The sequence below is a fragment of the Taudactylus pleione genome, unplaced genomic scaffold (genome assembly GCF_031769625.1).
Source record: "Taudactylus pleione unplaced genomic scaffold, aTauple2 ptg000603l, whole genome shotgun sequence".
In the NCBI taxonomy this organism is placed as follows: Eukaryota; Metazoa; Chordata; class Amphibia; order Anura; family Myobatrachidae; genus Taudactylus; species Taudactylus pleione.
In genome coordinates this window covers 450218-468776 of record NW_028285005.1, presented here as the reverse complement: position 1 = coordinate 468776, position 18559 = coordinate 450218, and the positions used below count along the sequence as shown (strand labels likewise).

Here is an 18559-nt window from a genome sequence, read left to right as displayed (position 1 = left end):
ATAATAATGACCCTTCTGTCCTTACTCCTGTCTGTTATGTATACTTTATCCTCTCCATATTACATTCTATGTATGTCACATTCCCCCATGTGGTGATTATATAATAATTACCCTTCTGTCCTTACTCCTGTCTGTTATGTATACTTTATCCTCTCCATATTACATTCTATGTATGTCACATTCCCCCATGTGGTGATTATATAATAATTACCCTTCTGTCCTTACTCCTGTCTGTTATGTATTCTTTATCCTCTCCATATTATACTCCATGTATGTCACATTCCCCCATGTGGTGACTATATAATAATGACCCTACTGCCCTTACTCCTGTCTGTTATGTATACTTTATCCTCTCCATATTATATTATAACAGACAGGAGTAAGGACAGAAGGATAATTATTATATAATCACCACATGGGGGAATGTGACATACATGGAATATAATATGGAGAGGATAAAGTATACATATGTATTTCACATTCCCCCCATGTGGTGATTATATAATAATTACCCTTCTGTCTTCACACCTGTCTGTTACGTATACTTTATCCTCTCCATATTATATTCCATGTACAGTCAGGTCCATAAATATTGGGACATTGACAGAATTTTCATATTTTGGCCTAAACAATCCTAAATCTAACTTTCACTTTTTAATACTTTCTTACAAATCCTTTGCAGGCAATTACAGCCTGAAGTCTGGAACGCATAGAAATCACCAGACGCTGGGTTTCATCCCTGGTGATGCTCTGCCAGGCCTCTATTGCAAATGTCTTCAGTTCCTGCTTGTTCTTGGGGTATTTTCCCTTCAGTTTTGTCTTCATCAAGTGAAATGCATGCTCAATCGGATTCAGGTCAGGGGATTGACTTGGCCTTTGCATAACATTCCACTTTTTAGCCTTAAAAAACTATTTGGTTGCTTTTGCAGTATACTTTGGGTCATTGTCCATCTGCACTGTGAAGCGCCGTCCAATGAGTTCTGAAGCATTTGACTGAATATGAGCATATAATATTGCCCGAAACACTTCAGAATTCATTCTGCTGCTTTTGTCAGCAGTCACATCATCAATAAATACAAGGGAACCAGTTCCATTGGCAGCCATACATGCCCACACCATGACACTACCACCATCATGCTTCACTGATGAGGTGGTACGTTTTGGATCATGAGCAGTTCCTTTCCTTCTCCGTACTCTTCTCTTCCCATCACTCTGGTACAAGTTGATCTTTTTCTCATCTGTCCATAGGATGTTGTTCCAGAACTGTAATGGCTTTTTTAGATTTTGTTTGGCAAACTTTAATCTGGTCTTCCTGTTTTTGTGGCTCACCAATGGTTTGCATCTTGTGGTGAACCCTCTATATTCACTCTTGTGAAGTCTTCTCTTGATTGTTGATTTTGACACATATACATCTACCTCCTGGAGAGTGTTCTTGATTTGGCCAACTGTTGTGAAGGGGTTTTTCTTCTCCAGGGAAATAATTCTTCTGTCATCCACCACAGTTGTTTTCCGTGGGCTTCCGGGTCTTTTGGTGTTGCTGAGCTCTCCGGTGAGTTCTTTCTTTTTAAGAATGTTCCAAACAGTTTATTTGGCCACACCTAATGTTTTTGCTAGCTCTCTGATGGGTTTGTTTTGATTTTTCAGCCTAATGATGGCTTGCTTCACTGATAGTGACAGCTCTTTGGATCTCATATTAAGAGTCGACATCAACTGATTCTAAGTGAAAATGTCACACCTAGGATCAACTCCAGACCTTTTACCTTCTTAATTGATAATGAAATAATGAGGGAATAGCCCACACCTGTCCATGAAATAGCTTTTGAGTTGATAGTCCCATTACTTTTGGCCCCTTAAAAAGTGAGAGGCACATATAGAAACCGTTGTAATTCCTACACCGTTCACCCGACTTGGATGTAATTACCCTCAAATCAAATCTGAAAGTCTGCAGTTAAAGCACATCTTGTTTGTTTCATTTCAAAACCATTGTGGTGGTGAATAGAGGCCAAAATATGAAAATTCTGTCAATGTCCCAATATTTATGGACCTGACTGTATGTCACATTCTCCCACGTGGTGATTATATAATAATTACCCTTCTGTCCTTACTCCTGTCTGTTATGTATACTTTATCCTCTCTATATTATATTCCCTGTATGTCACATTCTCCCATGTGGTGATTATATAATAATGACCCTTCTGTCCTTACTCCTGTCTGTTATGTATATTTTATCCTCTCCATATTATATTCCATGTATGTCACATTCCCCCATGTAGTGATTACATAATAATTACCCTCTGTCCTTACTCCTGTCTGTTATGTATACTTTATCCTCTCCATATTATATTCCATGTATGTCACATTCCCCCATGTGGTGACTATATAATAATGACCCTTCTGTCCTTACTCCTGTCTGTTATGTATACTTTATCCTCTCCATATTATATTCCATGTATGTCACATTCCTCCATGTGGTGATTATATAATAATTACCCTTCTCTCCTTACTCCTGTCTGTTATGTATCCTTTATCCTCTCCATATTATATTCCATGTATGTCACATTCTCCCACGTGGTGATTATATAATAATGACCCTTCTGTCCTTACTCCTGTCTGTTATGTATACTTTATCCTCTCCATATTATATTCCATGTATGTCACATTCTCCCACGTGGTGATTATATAATAATGACCCTTCTGTCCTTACTCCTGTCTGTTATGTATACTTTATCCTCTCCATATTATATTCCATGTATGTCACATTCCTCCATGTGGTGATTATATAATAATGACCCTTCTGTCCTTACTCCTGTCTGTTATGTATACTTTATCCTCTCCATATTATATTCCATGTATTTCAGATTCCCCCATGTGGTGATTATATAATAATTACCATTCTGTCCTTACTCCTGTCTGTTATGTATACTTTATCCTCTCCATATTATATTCCATGTATGTCACATTCCCCCATGTGGTGATTATATAATAATGACCCTTCTGTCCTTACTCCTGTCTGTTATGTATACTTTATCCTCTCCATATTATATTCCATGTATGTCACATTCCTCCATGTGGTGATTATATAATAATGACCCTTCTGTCCTTACTCCTGTCTGTTATGTATACTTTATCCTCTCCATATTATATTCCATGTATGTCACATTCCCCCATGTAGTGATTACATAATAATTACCCTCTGTCCTTACTCCTGTCTGTTATGTATACTTTATCCTCTATATATTATATTCCATGTATGTCACATTCCCCCATGTGGTGATTATATAATAATGACCCTTCTGTCCTAACTCCTGTCTGTTATGTAACCGATTCTCCTGTCTCTTCCTTTTTAAACCCATCTATTCTCTCCCCTAACACTTGTCCCAGGGCAGTAAATAGGGTAGAGTGACCAGTGCTATGGCACAGGGCACTGCAGGGCAGGGGGCGCTGTTTGGCTCTGTCAATTTTCCTGTTTATTATCATTCTCACTTGTAGTTTCCTCCTCTATTATCCCCAGCACCTCCTGGCCTCCCCTATCTCTTCCCTGGCCCTTCCACATGAGGCCATGGCTCTTTTACAGGTGCACAATCTTATGTCCCTATTTTAAAAAGTCTAGTTACGGCCCTGACTTGTCCTATATGACCGTCTCCTCTTCCTCTCTCTCCGCTGTAGCTATCATAGGGGTCTATTTACTAAGCAGTGTTAGGAGGCAGAGTGATAAGTGATAAGGTGCCAGCCAATCAGCTCCCAACTGTCATTTTTCAAACACAGCCTGTGAGATGACAGTTGGGAGGTGATTGGCTGGCACCTTATCACTTTCTTATCACTTTTCGCTCTGCCTCCTAACACTGCTTAGTAACTAGACCCCATAGTGTATGTAAGCCTACATGCACTACATGTAACAGTGACACCCTCCATCGCAGCTTCTTAGCCGTGCTTCCTCCCGCACATTATCATCATTTCACATCTGCGCAGATCCAGCTATACATCACTGCAGTAATCTGTCTACAGGACATAAAGGCACCGCCCACAGCGCTCCCTGACAACACACAGCGACGTAACACTGGTTCTAGGTATTACTAGGAGGACACAGTGCAGATAGCTCACACCACACACTACAGCAGCTGTACAACACGTTACTAATATCTGATGTCATACACAGAGATTACACAGTATAATATCATTGTATAATACACACACAGCTTCTCTACACATCATATAGTGTAGTGACAGTCACTGTGTTATATTGGTGAGACCCTAAATCCCATCTACCTGATGCTCCTGTGGTATCCTGCGATTCTCCTCTGTACAGTGCTGGGAATACAGAGGACGGGGACATCTCTCTGGGGTATTTGTGTTACTGGGTCCATCTGTAGGAGACACACAGTGACTGAGTACATGGTATATATGTGATTATCAGATTATGTGTGTATATAGGGGACCCCATACCTCCCCTGTACAATACATGCCAGTCTCCTCTTACCCAGTGATGTGAGGGGCCGGTGATTCTCCATCATCACGTCCTTGTACAGACCCCTGTGTTCCTCTATATACTCCCCCTCCTGCATGGAGACATAGACAGTGACATCCTGACACCTTATAGGAACCTGACACACACAATAATACAGTCATCACCCAGACACATCCCTTGGTGTTACTGTATAATGTCCCATTCCCAGCAGTCACCTCTCCAGTCATCACCAAGACACATCCCCTGGTGTTACTGTATAATGTCCCATTCCCAGCAGTCACCTCTCCAGTCAGCAGCTGAATGTTGTTTTTGGTGAATTCCAGGATCTTCTGGTCATTGGGTCTCTTATGAATCAGTGAGTAAGATGTAGGCACTGTGATGGGGCGCAGGGTCCTGCTCAGTGGACCTAATACAAGGGGACGGCTGCTGGATGTCTCGTACTCACCGGATGTCTTCTTCACTACTGTGTAACCCTGTTTATTGGGGAAGACACCAAATATCACTGCATACAGTCCCAGATCCCCCCAACTACTTAGTCATGTCCCTGTATTATTACTATAGATATAAGAGATGTCACTGTGACACTCCCAGACCGTCTCACCTCCCCAGTCATGTCCCTGTATTATTGCTAAAGATATAAGAGATGTCTCTGTGACACTCCCAGATCCCCTCACCTCCCCAGTCATGTCCCTGTATTATTACTATAGATATAAGTGATGTCACTGTGACACTCCCAGATCCCCTCACCTCCCCAGTCATGTCCCTGTATTATTACTATAGATATGTGAGGTCACTGTGACACTCCCAGATCCTCTCACCTCCCCAGTCATGTCCCTGTATTATTACTATAGATATAAGTGATGTCACTGTGACACTCCCAGATCCCCTCACATCCCCAGTCATGTCCCTGTATTATTACTATAGATATAAGTGATGTCACTGTGACACTCCCAGATCCCCTCACCTCCCCAGTCATGTCCCTGTATTATTGCTATAGATATGTGAGGTCACTGTGACACTCCCAGATCCCCTCACCTCCCCAGTCATGTCCCTGTATTATTACTATAGATATAAGTGATGTCACTGTGACACTCCCAGATCCCCTCACCTCCCCAGTCATGTCTCTGTATTATTACTATAGATATAAGTGATGTCACTGTGACAGTCCCAGACCCCCTCACCTCCCCAGTCATGTCCCTGTATTATTACTAAAGATATAAGTGATGTCACTGTGACACTCCCAGACCCCCTCACCTCCCCAGTCATGTCCCTGTATTATTACTATAGATATAAGTGATGTCACTGTGACACTCCCAGATCCTCTCACCTCCCCAGTCATGTCCCTGTATTATTACTATAGATATAAGTGATGTCACTGTGACACTCCCAGATCCCCTCACCTCCCCAGTCATGTCCCTGTATTATTACTATAGATATAAGTGATGTCACTGTGACACTCCCAGACCCCCTCACCTCCCCAGTCATGTCCCTGTATTATTACTATAGATATAAGTGATGTCACTGTGACACTCCCAGATCCTCTCACCTCCCCAGTCATGTCCCTGTATTATTACTATAGATATAAGTGATGTCACTGTGACACTCCCAGATCCCCTCACCTCCCCAGTCATGTCCCTGTATTATTACTATAGATATAAGTGATGTCACTGTGACACTCCCAGACCCCCTCACCTCCCCAGTCATGTCCCTGTATTATTACTATAGATATAAGTGATGTCACTGTGACACTCCCAGATCCTCTCACCTCCCCAGTCATGTCCCTGTATTATTACTATAGATATAAGTGATGTCACTGTGACACTCCCAGATCCTCTCACCTCCCCAGTCATGTCCCTGTATTATTACTATAGATATAAGTGATGTCACTGTGACACCCCCAGACCCTCTCACCTCCCCAGTCAGCAGGTAGATGATCTCCAGGGTGAGATGTAAGATCCTCTCAGTCCTGTGACTTTCATCCATGTCCATCCTCAGTGAATCAGTGAGAATACAGAACGTGTGACGTGTAATAAAGACTTTGGTTCCTCACAGCAGGACTATCTAGGAATAAATAGAATAAATAGAATACACATCACAGAGAACACATGTAACACAGTCAGACATGTAACACTGAGTGACCAGTAAGTCTCCCCTTTCCCCCCAGCCATAGAGCCCTGGTTAGTGTCTGTCAGAGGTTCCTGTGACCCAGCCCCATAAGGCTCCTCAGAGGCCGTCACACAACGCTGTACTGTATAAGGTTACACCAATGCTCCTCTCCTGGCCGGGGGTCTTATTCCTCCCAGACACAGATTTGGTGCAATTTGCTCCACGTGAATTTTTTACAAACTCATGAATTAGGGATGTTGGAATTTTTTACTTTTGTTTTAAATTTATTCTAGAAACTGAGTCTGTGACTATACTGAGGTCATACAGGTAACAGGGGTGTGAGGGGAGAGTACACAGGAGAGCAGAAGGGGTGCAGATATGGGGAGAGCGTCTGTGACTATACTGAGGTCATACAGATAACAGGGGTGTGAGGGGAGAGTACACAGGAGAGCAGAAGGGGTGCAGATATGGGGAGAGGGGAAGTAACGTAGGAATACAGAGCAACAGGGGGTGTAACAGCTGTACAGAGGTGTCAGTAACACAGGGGAGGGGGAAGGGAACAGAAGAGGTTAATAACACAGGGATAGGACAGCAGGCAGCCCAGGGGACACACAAAGGGTTACACAATACAGAATCCCATCAGTCACTCTGCACAAATGATGAAATGACAAATGACCGCACCTCAGATGTATGTTACATGTGTGACCAGCCTGCCGGCCATGTGTGTGCAGCGTAGGGTGGGGTGAGACATGTCCTGGGGGATAATCAGTGACACTCTGAGGATCTGGGGACTGTCACAGCCAATGGCTGTCTCTGAGAGAGTCTCTATTGCTCAGGATAACAAGACGCCCTGACAGACAGTCTCAGCTCAGGGAGTGCAGCCCTTTGTTACATGTCCTGTGTCCTTCTCACACATCCTTCCCCAGCTCCTGTTATGTATCATATGGTATATACAGTACATACATGTTATACCTATTATGTGTTATTCCCTGACCACTTATTACTGTTATTATTACTCTGCAGCTGCTGCTATAACAGGACACCACAGGCTGCTCCCCCTGTATAATAATAGTAATATGACACCACCGGCTGCTCCCCTGTATAATAATAATAACAGGACAACACAGGCTGCTCCCCCTGTATAATAAAAAATATGAGATATGGTAAGAACTTACCCTTGTTATCTCTATTTCTACGAAGTCCATAGGGTTCCACAGGATACCTTGGGGTATAGGTGTGACGTCAGTCGCTGGGCACCATAGAGTTAAGCTTTTCAGCCTCCCAGGATGCACTAGGGTCCCCCTCCTATACCCCGCCCCCGAGCCAAGGCACCTCAGTTAGTTATCAAGCCATAGGCCGGAGGAGAAGGAAGAGAGAGAAAAAAGATCTGGACACATACAAGAATCACATTCTCACCAGAGGGAGACGGAAAACTGGTGACCAGAGCAAAGCCCATCTGCAGCACAGGTGCGACAGGGCGGGAGTCCTGTGGAACCCTATGGACTTCGTAGAAATAGAGATAACAAGGGTAAGTTCTTACCATATCTCATATTTTCTACTTCAGGGTCCATAGGGTATCCACAGGATACCTTGGGGATGTCCCAAAGCAGTATCCTTTAAGGGTGGGGACGCTCCTGTGCAGAAAGGAGAATCTGCCGCCCGAAGGAAGCATCCTGAGAGGCGAAGGTGTCAAACCTGTAATACCTCACGAAGGTATGGACAGAGGACCACGTAGCAGCCTTGCAGATCTGAACTGCCGAGGCACCACGTCGAGCTGCCCACGAAGGACCCACAGACCTAGTGGAATGAGCCTTCAGAGAAGGAGGGACCGGTAGGCCTTCATGAAGATAAGCTTCAGAAATAGCCATACGGATCCAGGCTGCCAAAGTTTGCTTTGAAGCAGGCCAACCCTTTTTACGGAAGCCATAGAGGACAAACAAAGCGTCCGACTTCCTAAACGAAGAAGTGCGGTCAACATAAGTCCTTAAGGCCCGCACAAGATCCAAAGAGGCCTCACCCACGGAAAGACCCGGTGAGTTAAAGGCCGGAACAACTATTTCCTCGTTAACATGAAACTGGGAAACAACTTTGGGAAGAAACTCGGGCCGAGTGCGGAGCACTGCCCTGTTCCCATGAAAAACCAAGAAAGGGGGTCTACAAGAAAGAGCCCCTAACTCAGAAACACGTCTGGCCGAAGCAATGGCCAGAAGGAAAACAGTCTTAGCTGTTAGCCATTTAAGATCCACTGAGCCCAGTGGTTCAAACGGCGGTCCTTGGAGAGCCCTCAGGACCACAGCCAAATCCCAAGGCGCCACAGGTGGAACAAAGGGCGGCTGAATGCGGAGAACACCCTGCATAAAGGTGCGCACATCCGGGATTGTAGCAATCCTACGGTGAAACCAGACAGATAGGGCCGAAACCTGTACCTTCAAAGAAGCAAGGCGAAGCCCATGATCTAGTCCCGCTTGCAGGAAGGCGAGAATCCGAGACAGACGAAACTCCCGCGGTGCATAACCTCTCGGTCGACACCACTGGAAGAACGTATGCCACACGCGATGGTATATCCTCGCGGAAGACGGTTTCCGAGCTCGTAACATGGTACGCACCACAGAGCTGGAAAACCCCCGGGACCTCAGCATGGCCGTCTCAACAGCCACGCCGTCAAAGACAGCCGAGTCAGGTCCGGGTGAAGACAAGGACCCTGAGACAAAAGGTCCGGTCGTAGCGGCAACCGCAGAGAACTGTCCACGGACAGACCCTGAAGGTCTGAGAACCAGTGCCGTCTGGGCCACGCGGGAGCTATCAACAGGAGCGACCCTCCTTCCTGTTTGAATTTCCGGATTACCCGTGGAAGAAGGGAGACCGGAGGGAACAGGTATGCGAACCGGAATGTCCACCGGACGGACAGAGCATCCACCAGAGACGCCCCTTCGTCTCTTGTGCGAGACCCGTACACCGGCAACTTGTTGTTGTGCCGGGACGCCATGAGGTCGATTTCTGGAAGACCCCACCTGTCCACCAGTAGTTGAAAAACGTCCGGGTGCAGGGACCATTCCCCCGGATGAACGTCCTGGCGACTTAGAAAGTCCGCCTCCCAATTTAGCACTCCCGGGATGAAGACCGCTGATATGGCCGGAAGATTGCGCTCCGCCCAAACCAGGATCCGAGAGACCTCTACGAGAGCCGCCCGACTGCGAGTTCCTCCTTGCCTGTTTATGTAGGCCACGGTGGTAGCGTTGTCCGACTGGACCTGCACCGGGCGACCATGGAGAAACCGCTGTGCCTGCTGGAGAGCATTGAAGACCGCACGGAGTTCCAAGATATTTATTGGAAGCTCCGCTTCTGTCGGCGTCCACCTGCCCTGGAACAAGTGTGGACCCGAAACTGCTCCCCAGCCCCGAAGACTGGCGTCCGTTGTCAACAGGACCCAATTTGGAACCCAGAACGGACGTCCCTTGTTGAGGTGGGTCGTCTGTAACCACCACACAAGGGACAGGCGAACCTCCGGGGTGAGCACAATCGTCCGGGACTTCAGAGACTGAGGCAGCCCGTTCCACTTGGACAGGATCAGGTGCTGCAGAGGTCTGGAGTGAAACTGTGCGTATTCCACCATGTCGAACACCGACACCATGGAGCCCAGTAACCTCATCGCCGAGTGTAAGGACACCCGGCGGCTGTGCAGACAACTGCGCACCCTTGACTGTAAAGCAGAGTTCTTGTCCTCCGTCATGAAGATCCTTTGCTGTCCCGAGTCCAATAAGGCTCCAAGATGCAGAATCCTCCGAGACGGGATTAGAGTGGACTTCTGCCAGTTGATTAGCCAGCCGTGCCGTTGCAGCAGTGCAATGGTCAGGTCCAAGTGGCGTAACAGGAGCTCTGGAGATCCTGCCACCAATAACAGGTCGTCCAAATACGGCAACATGCGGACTCCCTGCAACCGCAGAGAAGCCGCCATGACCGCCATCACCTTGGTGAAAACACGTGGTGCTGTTGCCAGGCCAAAAGGTAACGCCCGAAACTGGAAGTGGTCGCTGCGGATTGCAAACCTGAGGAACTGTTGATGGCGCAAAAGAATAGGGACATGCAGGTAAGCGTCCTGTATGTCCAATGACACCATGTAGTCCCCAGGTTCCAGCGCTAGAATGATGGACCGTAGGGTCTCCATCCGAAACTTCGGGACCCGCAAAGACTTGTTGAGTGCTTTGAGGTTGAGAATCGGATGATATGACCCATTGGGTTTCTGTACCAAAAATAGATTTGAATAGAAACCCTGGCCCCTCTGGGAGAATGGAACAGGCACTATAACTCCAGCCTGGAGCATAGTGTGCAATACCTTCCGCAGCTCCGTAGCCTTGTTCCGGTCTGATGGTAGACCCGTGGTGAAGAATCGAGCCGGGGGTCTGTGCCGGAAGGAGAGGGCGTATACGTGGGAAACCACCTCCAGAACCCAAGTGTCTGTCGTAGTGGTCGACCAACACTGGGCGAACTGTAGCAGGCGGCCTCCCACCCTGGGATCCCCCAAAGGGAGGCCCGGACCGCCAGGCCGCAGGCTTGTCATCTGGCTTGGGGGCCGGACGTCTGGTACTCCATGCCTGCTTCCGGGGCTTGACCGATTTCTTAGGGCCAGCCTGTCGAGGAAACGACTGTGGTTTGGGCCTGCCCTGGGCCCTAGATGACCGAAAGGACTATGGTCCAGAACCAGAAGGAGCAGCGGCCGACGGGAGACAAGCAGATTTGGCTGCCGCCAGCGTGGCCACAATCTTATCAAAATCCGGACCGAAGAGAACTTCTCCGGTAAACGGCAACGCTTCCAGACCTTTCTTGGAATCTGCGTCCGCCTTCCAGGATCGCAGCCACAAGGTGCGACGAGCAGCTACCGCTGCTGAAGAAATTCTAGACACCAGAGTACTAATGTCTACAGCCGCCTCGTTGATGTAGGTGGCCGAATCACGGAGATTGCCAATCAACTCCGCCTGTTCGGTCGGACAGTCGGATTCAAAAGAAGCCTCTCATGAATCCGCCCAGCGCTCCATCGCTCTGGCAACCCAGCAAATGGCCATAGCCGGCCGTGCTGCCCCCCCTGCAAGGGAATAAGCGGACTTCAGGCAGATTTCTACCTTGCGGTCCGTAGCATCCTTAAGGGAGGACATGGATGGCATCGGCAATGTGGCACTACGGACAAGACGGGTCACGTGAGAATCCACCTGTGGAGGGGATTCCCACTTAGCAAAATAATTATCCGCGAACGGATAAGCCACCGCCAGGCGTCTCTGCGGCTGGTATCTTTTGCCAGGTTGTTTCCACGCCTCCTCTAAATGGTCCACCAACTGACCCGAAAGAGGAAAGACTGTGGCATCGCCCTTCACATCTTTGAAAAAGGCATACTTAGATTTAGCCGCTGGGGGAACTTCGTCCTCAATCACCAAGGCTGTGCGGACCGCCCGAATAAGTCCAGGAATATATACTTTGGACTTAGCATCAGCGTCCTTAGTATGGAGAGGTTCCTGATCGTAAGGATCCAGAATCTCCCCATCATCAGACGTCCCTTCGTCATCCTCATAAGGAGCGGACAGAGATGCCACCGGCCTTTTATGAGGCCGCATCACAGACTCCCCTTGCAACACATCCGACAAGTGCTGTACAGAACTCGTCAGGGAGTTAACCCACGCTGGCTCCTGAGAACCCGGGAGCGGGGAAATAGGGAGACCGTGGGGTACCACCAATTGTCGTGGGAACCCCTGCATGGGTGACAACACCACAGACTGCTGGGACAAACCCATCGGAGTAAACGCGGGCTGCGGAGCTAACTGGCCCACTAAAGCTGTTAACGCCTGAGCGAAACAAGCCCAGGGCGGCTCCTGTACCGGTGCTGTAACCGTAATAGGCCGCGCCATGGACAAACACTGCCGGCAAAGGCCCTCCGCGCTACCCTCCCCCTCAGCTAACGGTACTTAGCACGTGGTACACTGTAGCCGGAGGGGAAAATCACTTTCAGACATGATGGCACCACGTATGTGACCTCTCTCACCAATTAAGTATTAAATAGGCGAGAGACCACCCTGCAGCACCGCACCGCAAGGGCTTTAGCAGAAAGAACAGGGACAGTAATAAAGCTGACAGTTTAGAGAAGAAAAGTTACAGGCAGCGCTAGCACAGTCACATACAATGCAGAGAAATAACAATTCCTGCACTAACAGCGCTGATCACTCAACTACACAGACACAGGGCCTGGTAGGACACAGCGCTGCATACACAGACCTGAGCCACAGCGGAGGAGAGGTATGCGGGGGGACCCAGACCACGATGCTTCCGTCCAGCGCTTCCAGCAGCGTTCACCATGCGTTCTGGAGAAGATGGCCGCCGAGGAGCAGAGAGGAGGCTGGCCTGGGGGAGGAGCGCTGCCACAGGACCAGTCGGCAGCATGCAGAGAGGGCTGTGTGCAGCGGGGGAGGCGCCGGCTGTGAGACAGGGAAGGCGCGCTCCCCTGGCATGCATTTAACCCCTGGGACGCCGCAGCGCTACCGCTCTGCTGCGGTCCGCTGTCCCAGGGGGCAGTGGAAAGCGCAGGTTGGTCGCCTGGCTCCACGCTGCAGCCAGTCCCCAGGGAGCCCCCTGCCTGGGGACTTAGGACCATGTGACCAGCGGGGACCCACCGCGGGACCCCGCTGCTTACCTTTGTCCCCCTTGGATCCGGCCATGGTCCGGAACATCTGGGGTCACCGCTAGCTGTGACCCCAGATGCTCACCAGCATCCCTGGATCGGTACCGGCGTTCTGGTACCGGCGGGGGTGTAGGGAAGACAGCATGGACGTCAGGACCCTGAAGTAGAAATACACCACAGGCTGCTCTCCCTGTATAATAATAACAGGACACCACAGGCTGCTCCCCTGTATAATAATAATAATAAAAATACACCGCAGACTGCTCTCCCTGTATAATAATAACAGGACACCACAGGCTGCTCCCCTGTATAATAATAGTATAACAGGACACCACAGGCTACTCCCCCTGTATAATATTAATAACAGGACACCACAGACTGCTCCCCCTGTATAATAATAATTACAGGACACCACAGACTTCTCCCCCTGTATAATAATAATAATAATAATAAAAATAATAATAACAATAACAGGACACCACAGGCTACTCCCCCTGTATAATATTAATAACAGGACACCACAGACTGCTCCCCCTGTATAATAATAATAACAGAACACCACAGGCTGCTCCCCCTGTATAATAATAACAGGACACCACAGCCTGCTCCCCCTGTATAATATTAATAACAGGACACCACAGACTGCTCCCCCTGTATAATAATAACAACAACAGGAAAACATAGGCTGCTCCTCCTATATAAGAGTATTAACAGGACACCACAGGCTGCTCCTCCTGTATAATAATAACAGGACACCACAGGCTGCTCCCCATGTATAATAATAATAATAGGACACCACAGGCTGCTCCCCCTGTATAATAATAATATCAGGATACCACAGGCTGCTTCCCATGTATAATAATAGTATTACCAGGATACCACAGGCTGCTCCCCCTGTATAATAATAATAACAGGACACCACAGGCTGCTCCACTTGTATAATAATAATAATAATACCAGGACACCACAGGCTGCTCCTCCTGTATAATAATAATAACAGGACGCCATAGGCTGCTCCCCCTGTATAATAATAATAAATACAATTATCTGCTCCCCCTGTATAATAATAATAAATACAATTACCTGCTCCCAGCCGCTCTATAGATAATAGAAAAACGTCCCTATACGTAACCACGCCCCTCTCATCATAGTGACCGCCCTCCTCCCATTCCCCTTTGTGCGATGATTGGCAGCAGCTAGTAGCCAATCAGGCGGAACACAGTAGGAAGGACGATCTGAAACTAGATGCCACCTGCACCTGCCGCTCACAGCTTCATCACTAGAGTAACAGCCGTATAGTCTAACGGTGTCCTCATGTACGGTGACCGGCGGCCATATTCTAATAGTCTCCCAATCACAGAGCAGAGGAGGCGGGGCTTTAGCTGCCATTTTGTCATAGACATTTCTGACAGCCCGAGCCAGGTAACGAGTCCTGTATACACACACTGATATGTGGTATTATTATATAGGGGGAGAGGGGACCGTACAGTGATATATGAGGGGGAATAACACAGCTCCCAGCACACACTGATATGTGGTATTATTATTATATAGGGGAGAGGGGACCGTACAGTGATATATGAGGGAGAATAACACAGCTCCCAGCACACACTGATATGTGGTATTATTATTATATAGGGGAGAGGGGACTGTACAGTGATATATGAGGGGGAATAACACAGCTCCCAGCACACACTGATATGTGGTATTATTATTTTCTACTTCAGGGTCCATAGGGGTCCACAGGGTGACCTTGGGGTATAGCTGGATCCTCGGGCACCACGGAGTTAAAGCTTTTAGCTGCTCCCAGGATGCACTTGGGTCCAACCTCCCCTATACCCCGCCCCCGAGCCACAGGCACCTCAGTTTAAGATGGTGCCCGGCCGGAGTCGGGTCACCCTGCGGGGGGGGGGCTGCAGGAGCAGCCCCCTAAAGCTTTTTATTTTAACTTAAATTTTTTTACTATAGTTTTTTTCTCCAGAGCGGCAGCGATGGGCTGTCTGTACAGACGCCCACGCTGCCACTCCTTCTCCCTGCTGGCGCCGCCAGCACTGAACTGGGGATCGCGGCGGGGGAAGACAGAGTCTGTACTAGCCGCACTCTGGTTTCCCCCGGGACTGCTGCCGGAAGACGCCGGGGAGATCCAGGTAAGCCGCGCACCGCTGATTAGCGGCGGTGCGCGGGTTCCTTTCAAATGCAGTCCCATGCCCCCGGTCTAGGGGACAGACCGGGGGCGCTAGCGGTGGCGGCGGGCCCCCCCTCCAGCGGAGGCATACCCCGCCAGACCACTAGACCACCAGGGTAAATTAAGCGGGATGCCGGCAACCCGGGGGTTAATATGCTAGCCAGGGGAGGAAGCCTTCCCTGTCTAGCGGCTCCTCCCCTCAGCTCAGCGCGCCTTTCAACTAGTAGTCTGGCGTCGCTGAGCTGCAGATTCTCGGGCCACTCCTCCTCTGAGGTCTCCAGCGGCCATTTTCTTCAAGTGGCAGTGCAGATTTTCAGGGAGCACGCGGACCGGTCCCCCTGTGTACCTCTCCCCTGACAAGGACAGTGTACACAGCACTATAGCCCTCCCAGACACTGAATCTGGGCAGGTTGATTGTAGTGGAAAGGTGCAGTGAGTATATCTTCCTGCATGGTATGTGACTTTTGCTAGTGCTGCCTGTCTGTGTCTTTTTTCTACTTACTGTCAGCCTATATATCCCTTTCCTTCTCCTACAAGCCCTACAGGGCGGGGGAAGGGTGTTTCTACTGACCTCATTTATATAGATCACGTATTTGTGAGGTCCGTCACATACAGTTGTGTGCTACACAGTACCATATTGTGGGCTGTTGTTCAGCACACTGGTGAGTGCGCACGTTTTCTTCCTAAGTCATGTCAGAGGAGGAGATTGAGCACTCCGGGGCTCCGGTATTGTTCTCCTGCAGGCGCTGTTCTGCAGGAGTGGATAGGGAGGATTTGTCACAGGACGGCCTGTGCGGATGGTGCCAGGCGCTCCCTGGTATGTCTAAACCTCCCATGTCGCAGGAGCCACCATGGAAGATGTTTTCCCAGGTGCTGGTGTCCATTGCGGACCGTCTGTCGGTCCCGACTGCCGCCCCTACTAGGGCGTTGCCCCAGCCTGCCATCCCCCATTCCCCGGGTGTCCCACAATTATTGCAGACTCCCCCGGGGTCTCAGCCTGTTGGTCCCTATGCGGGGTTGCCAATGTATATTCAGTCCACCCCTGTGGCACAGCAGGCTGTGGTGCCGTTTCAGGCTCCTGTGGCAGCTCCTCCACCCTGGGTGGATGCGCTTTCCCACACTGTCCAAGATTTGGCGGCAGCATCTTCGGCTTTTCAGTCGATGTTGCGCAGTGACGTGCCCTCCAGGGCGTCTAAACGCTCAGTCATGGCGCAGGCTGTGCATCTTTCGGATTCTGAGGGATCCTCGGATGATGGTGAGGTGCAGGATGACTCAGCCTCAGATGCCTCAGTCCAGGAGGTAGACACTAAGTCTTCCATCAATGTGCGGGCTCTGGTTAAGGCGGTGCGGGCCATTCTTCTGATTGAGGATGAGGCACCCGCTCCCAAGTCGAGGTATCCTAGTTTTAAAAAAGCTAAGGTTACTTCTGCAGCGTTCCCCTTGTCTGATCAGTTGACTGATCACATGGCGGTGGCCTGGCAGACACCCAGTAAGCGTTTCCTGCCACAGAAACGCTTGGCGTCCAATTATCCATTCCCTGAAGCGCATTGTAAGAAATGGGAAACTCCACCTGCAGTCGATTCCCATGTAACACGCCTTATCAGGAGTGCTACTTTGACATTGCCCTCTATATCCTCGCTGAGGAAAGAAAGGCTTGGAGGCCTTACCTTTTAATGGAGAATTACTATTTGGTACGGACCTGGACAAAATAGTAGATACCCTGGCAAAATCCAAGTCAGCCTTCCTCCCTTCAGCTACTACACCTGCTAAGGTCCGGAGCTCGGCCTTTCGTTCCTTTCGGGTTCAGGGCAAGGCAAAGGGTCAGTCCTTCCCGAGGCAGTCCGCACCCAAGACCGCCTCAAAGCCAAAGAAGCAAGCCTGGAGTGCTAGGCGCCCTTCTTCCAAGCAAGAAGATAAGCCTTCTGCGTGATGGGACGGGCCTCCCTCTAGGGGACCCCTAGAGTGGGAGGCCGACTTCTTCAATTCGCCCAGTGCTGGCACAATACCACCACGGATGCCTGGGTGCGAGAAGTGGTCTCCCAGGGATACGCCCTGTCTTTTCGGCACAGGCCGCCTTGCCAGTTTTTTTGAACAAGTCCTTCTCAGGACAAAACCAAGGCCTTGCAGGTTCAGGAAGCCATAGAGGCCTTGCTGACGGCGGGGGTCATTATACCCGTACCACAGTCTCAACGTGGGATGGGGTATTACTCTACGCTGTTTCTGGTGCAGAAACCCAATGGCTCTCATCGCCCCATCCTCAATTTGAAGTCCCTGAACAGGTTTCTCAGGGTTCCCTAATTCAGGATGGAAACTTTGCGTTCCATCATTCTGGCGATGGAACCGGGGGATTATATGGTCTCCCTGGATATCCAGGACGCCTACCTCCATGTGCCTATAGCAACATCGCACCAACGGTTTCTGCAGTTTGCTATTCTCCACAACCACTACCAATTCAGGGCGCTACCCTTTGGTCTCTCCACGGCACCAAGGGTATTTACCAAGGTGATGGCGGTCATGGTGGCTCACCTTCGGAGCCAGGGAATACAGTTGCTACCGTATCTAGACGACCTCCTCTTGCTGGCAAGCTCCCCGGAGGTACTGATCCAGCATCTCCACCTGACGGTCGCTTGTCTACAGGCGCACGGCTGGTTGATCAACTGGAAGAAGTCCTCCCTCATCCCATCACAGCGGATGGTTCATTTGGGGGCCCTGCTGGACTCTCGTCAGCAACGGATTTTTCTGACTCCAGAGAAGGTCTCCTCCTTACAGCTGCGGATTCACAGTTGTCTGAGCAGTGACAGAGTGTCGGTGCACTCAGCGATGAGAGTTTTGGGGTCCATGGTGTCGGCATTCGACATGGTGGAGTTTGCCCAGTTCCATTCCAGGCCCCTGCAGGGGCTGATTCTTTCAGAATGGAACGGATTGCCACACAGGATCCGCTCTCAGATGCTGGTGTTGTCCTCGGAGGTGCGTCTGTCCCTAGCCTGGTGGCTGCAGACAGCTCATCTAGAGGGGCGCCCCTTTTGGATCCCGGAATGGGTTCTGCTCACGACAGATGCCAGTCTCCGGGGTTGGGGGGCGGTGACGGGCTTCTTGTCACTTCAGGGTCGTTGGTCGGCGGAGGAAGCGATTCTTCCCATCA

General features: G+C 49.5%; 1 protein-coding gene across 3 annotated transcripts in view; it reads right to left on the bottom strand.

Annotated features, from left to right (window-relative positions):
* The window catches only part of LOC148480722 (uncharacterized), a 200631-nt gene that overhangs the window by 10301 nt on the left and 171771 nt on the right, over positions 1-18559 (bottom strand). For 2 of the 3 annotated variants that reach the window (XM_088453936.1, XM_088453937.1), the window contains exons 1-5: positions 14316-14412; positions 6377-6526; positions 4747-4938; positions 4478-4556; positions 4267-4364 (exon numbers count right to left, since the gene is read on the bottom strand). The exons of the other annotated variant lie outside the window; for it this stretch is intronic. In XM_088453936.1, the coding sequence (XP_088310062.1) occupies positions 4267-4364; positions 4478-4556; positions 4747-4938; positions 6377-6454 (447 nt within the window). In that variant the 5' untranslated portion in view covers positions 6455-6526; positions 14316-14412. Of the gene's footprint in view, positions 1-4266; positions 4365-4477; positions 4557-4746; positions 4939-6376; positions 6527-14315; positions 14413-18559 lie in introns of those variants that run through there. 3 annotated transcript variants of the gene reach the window in all.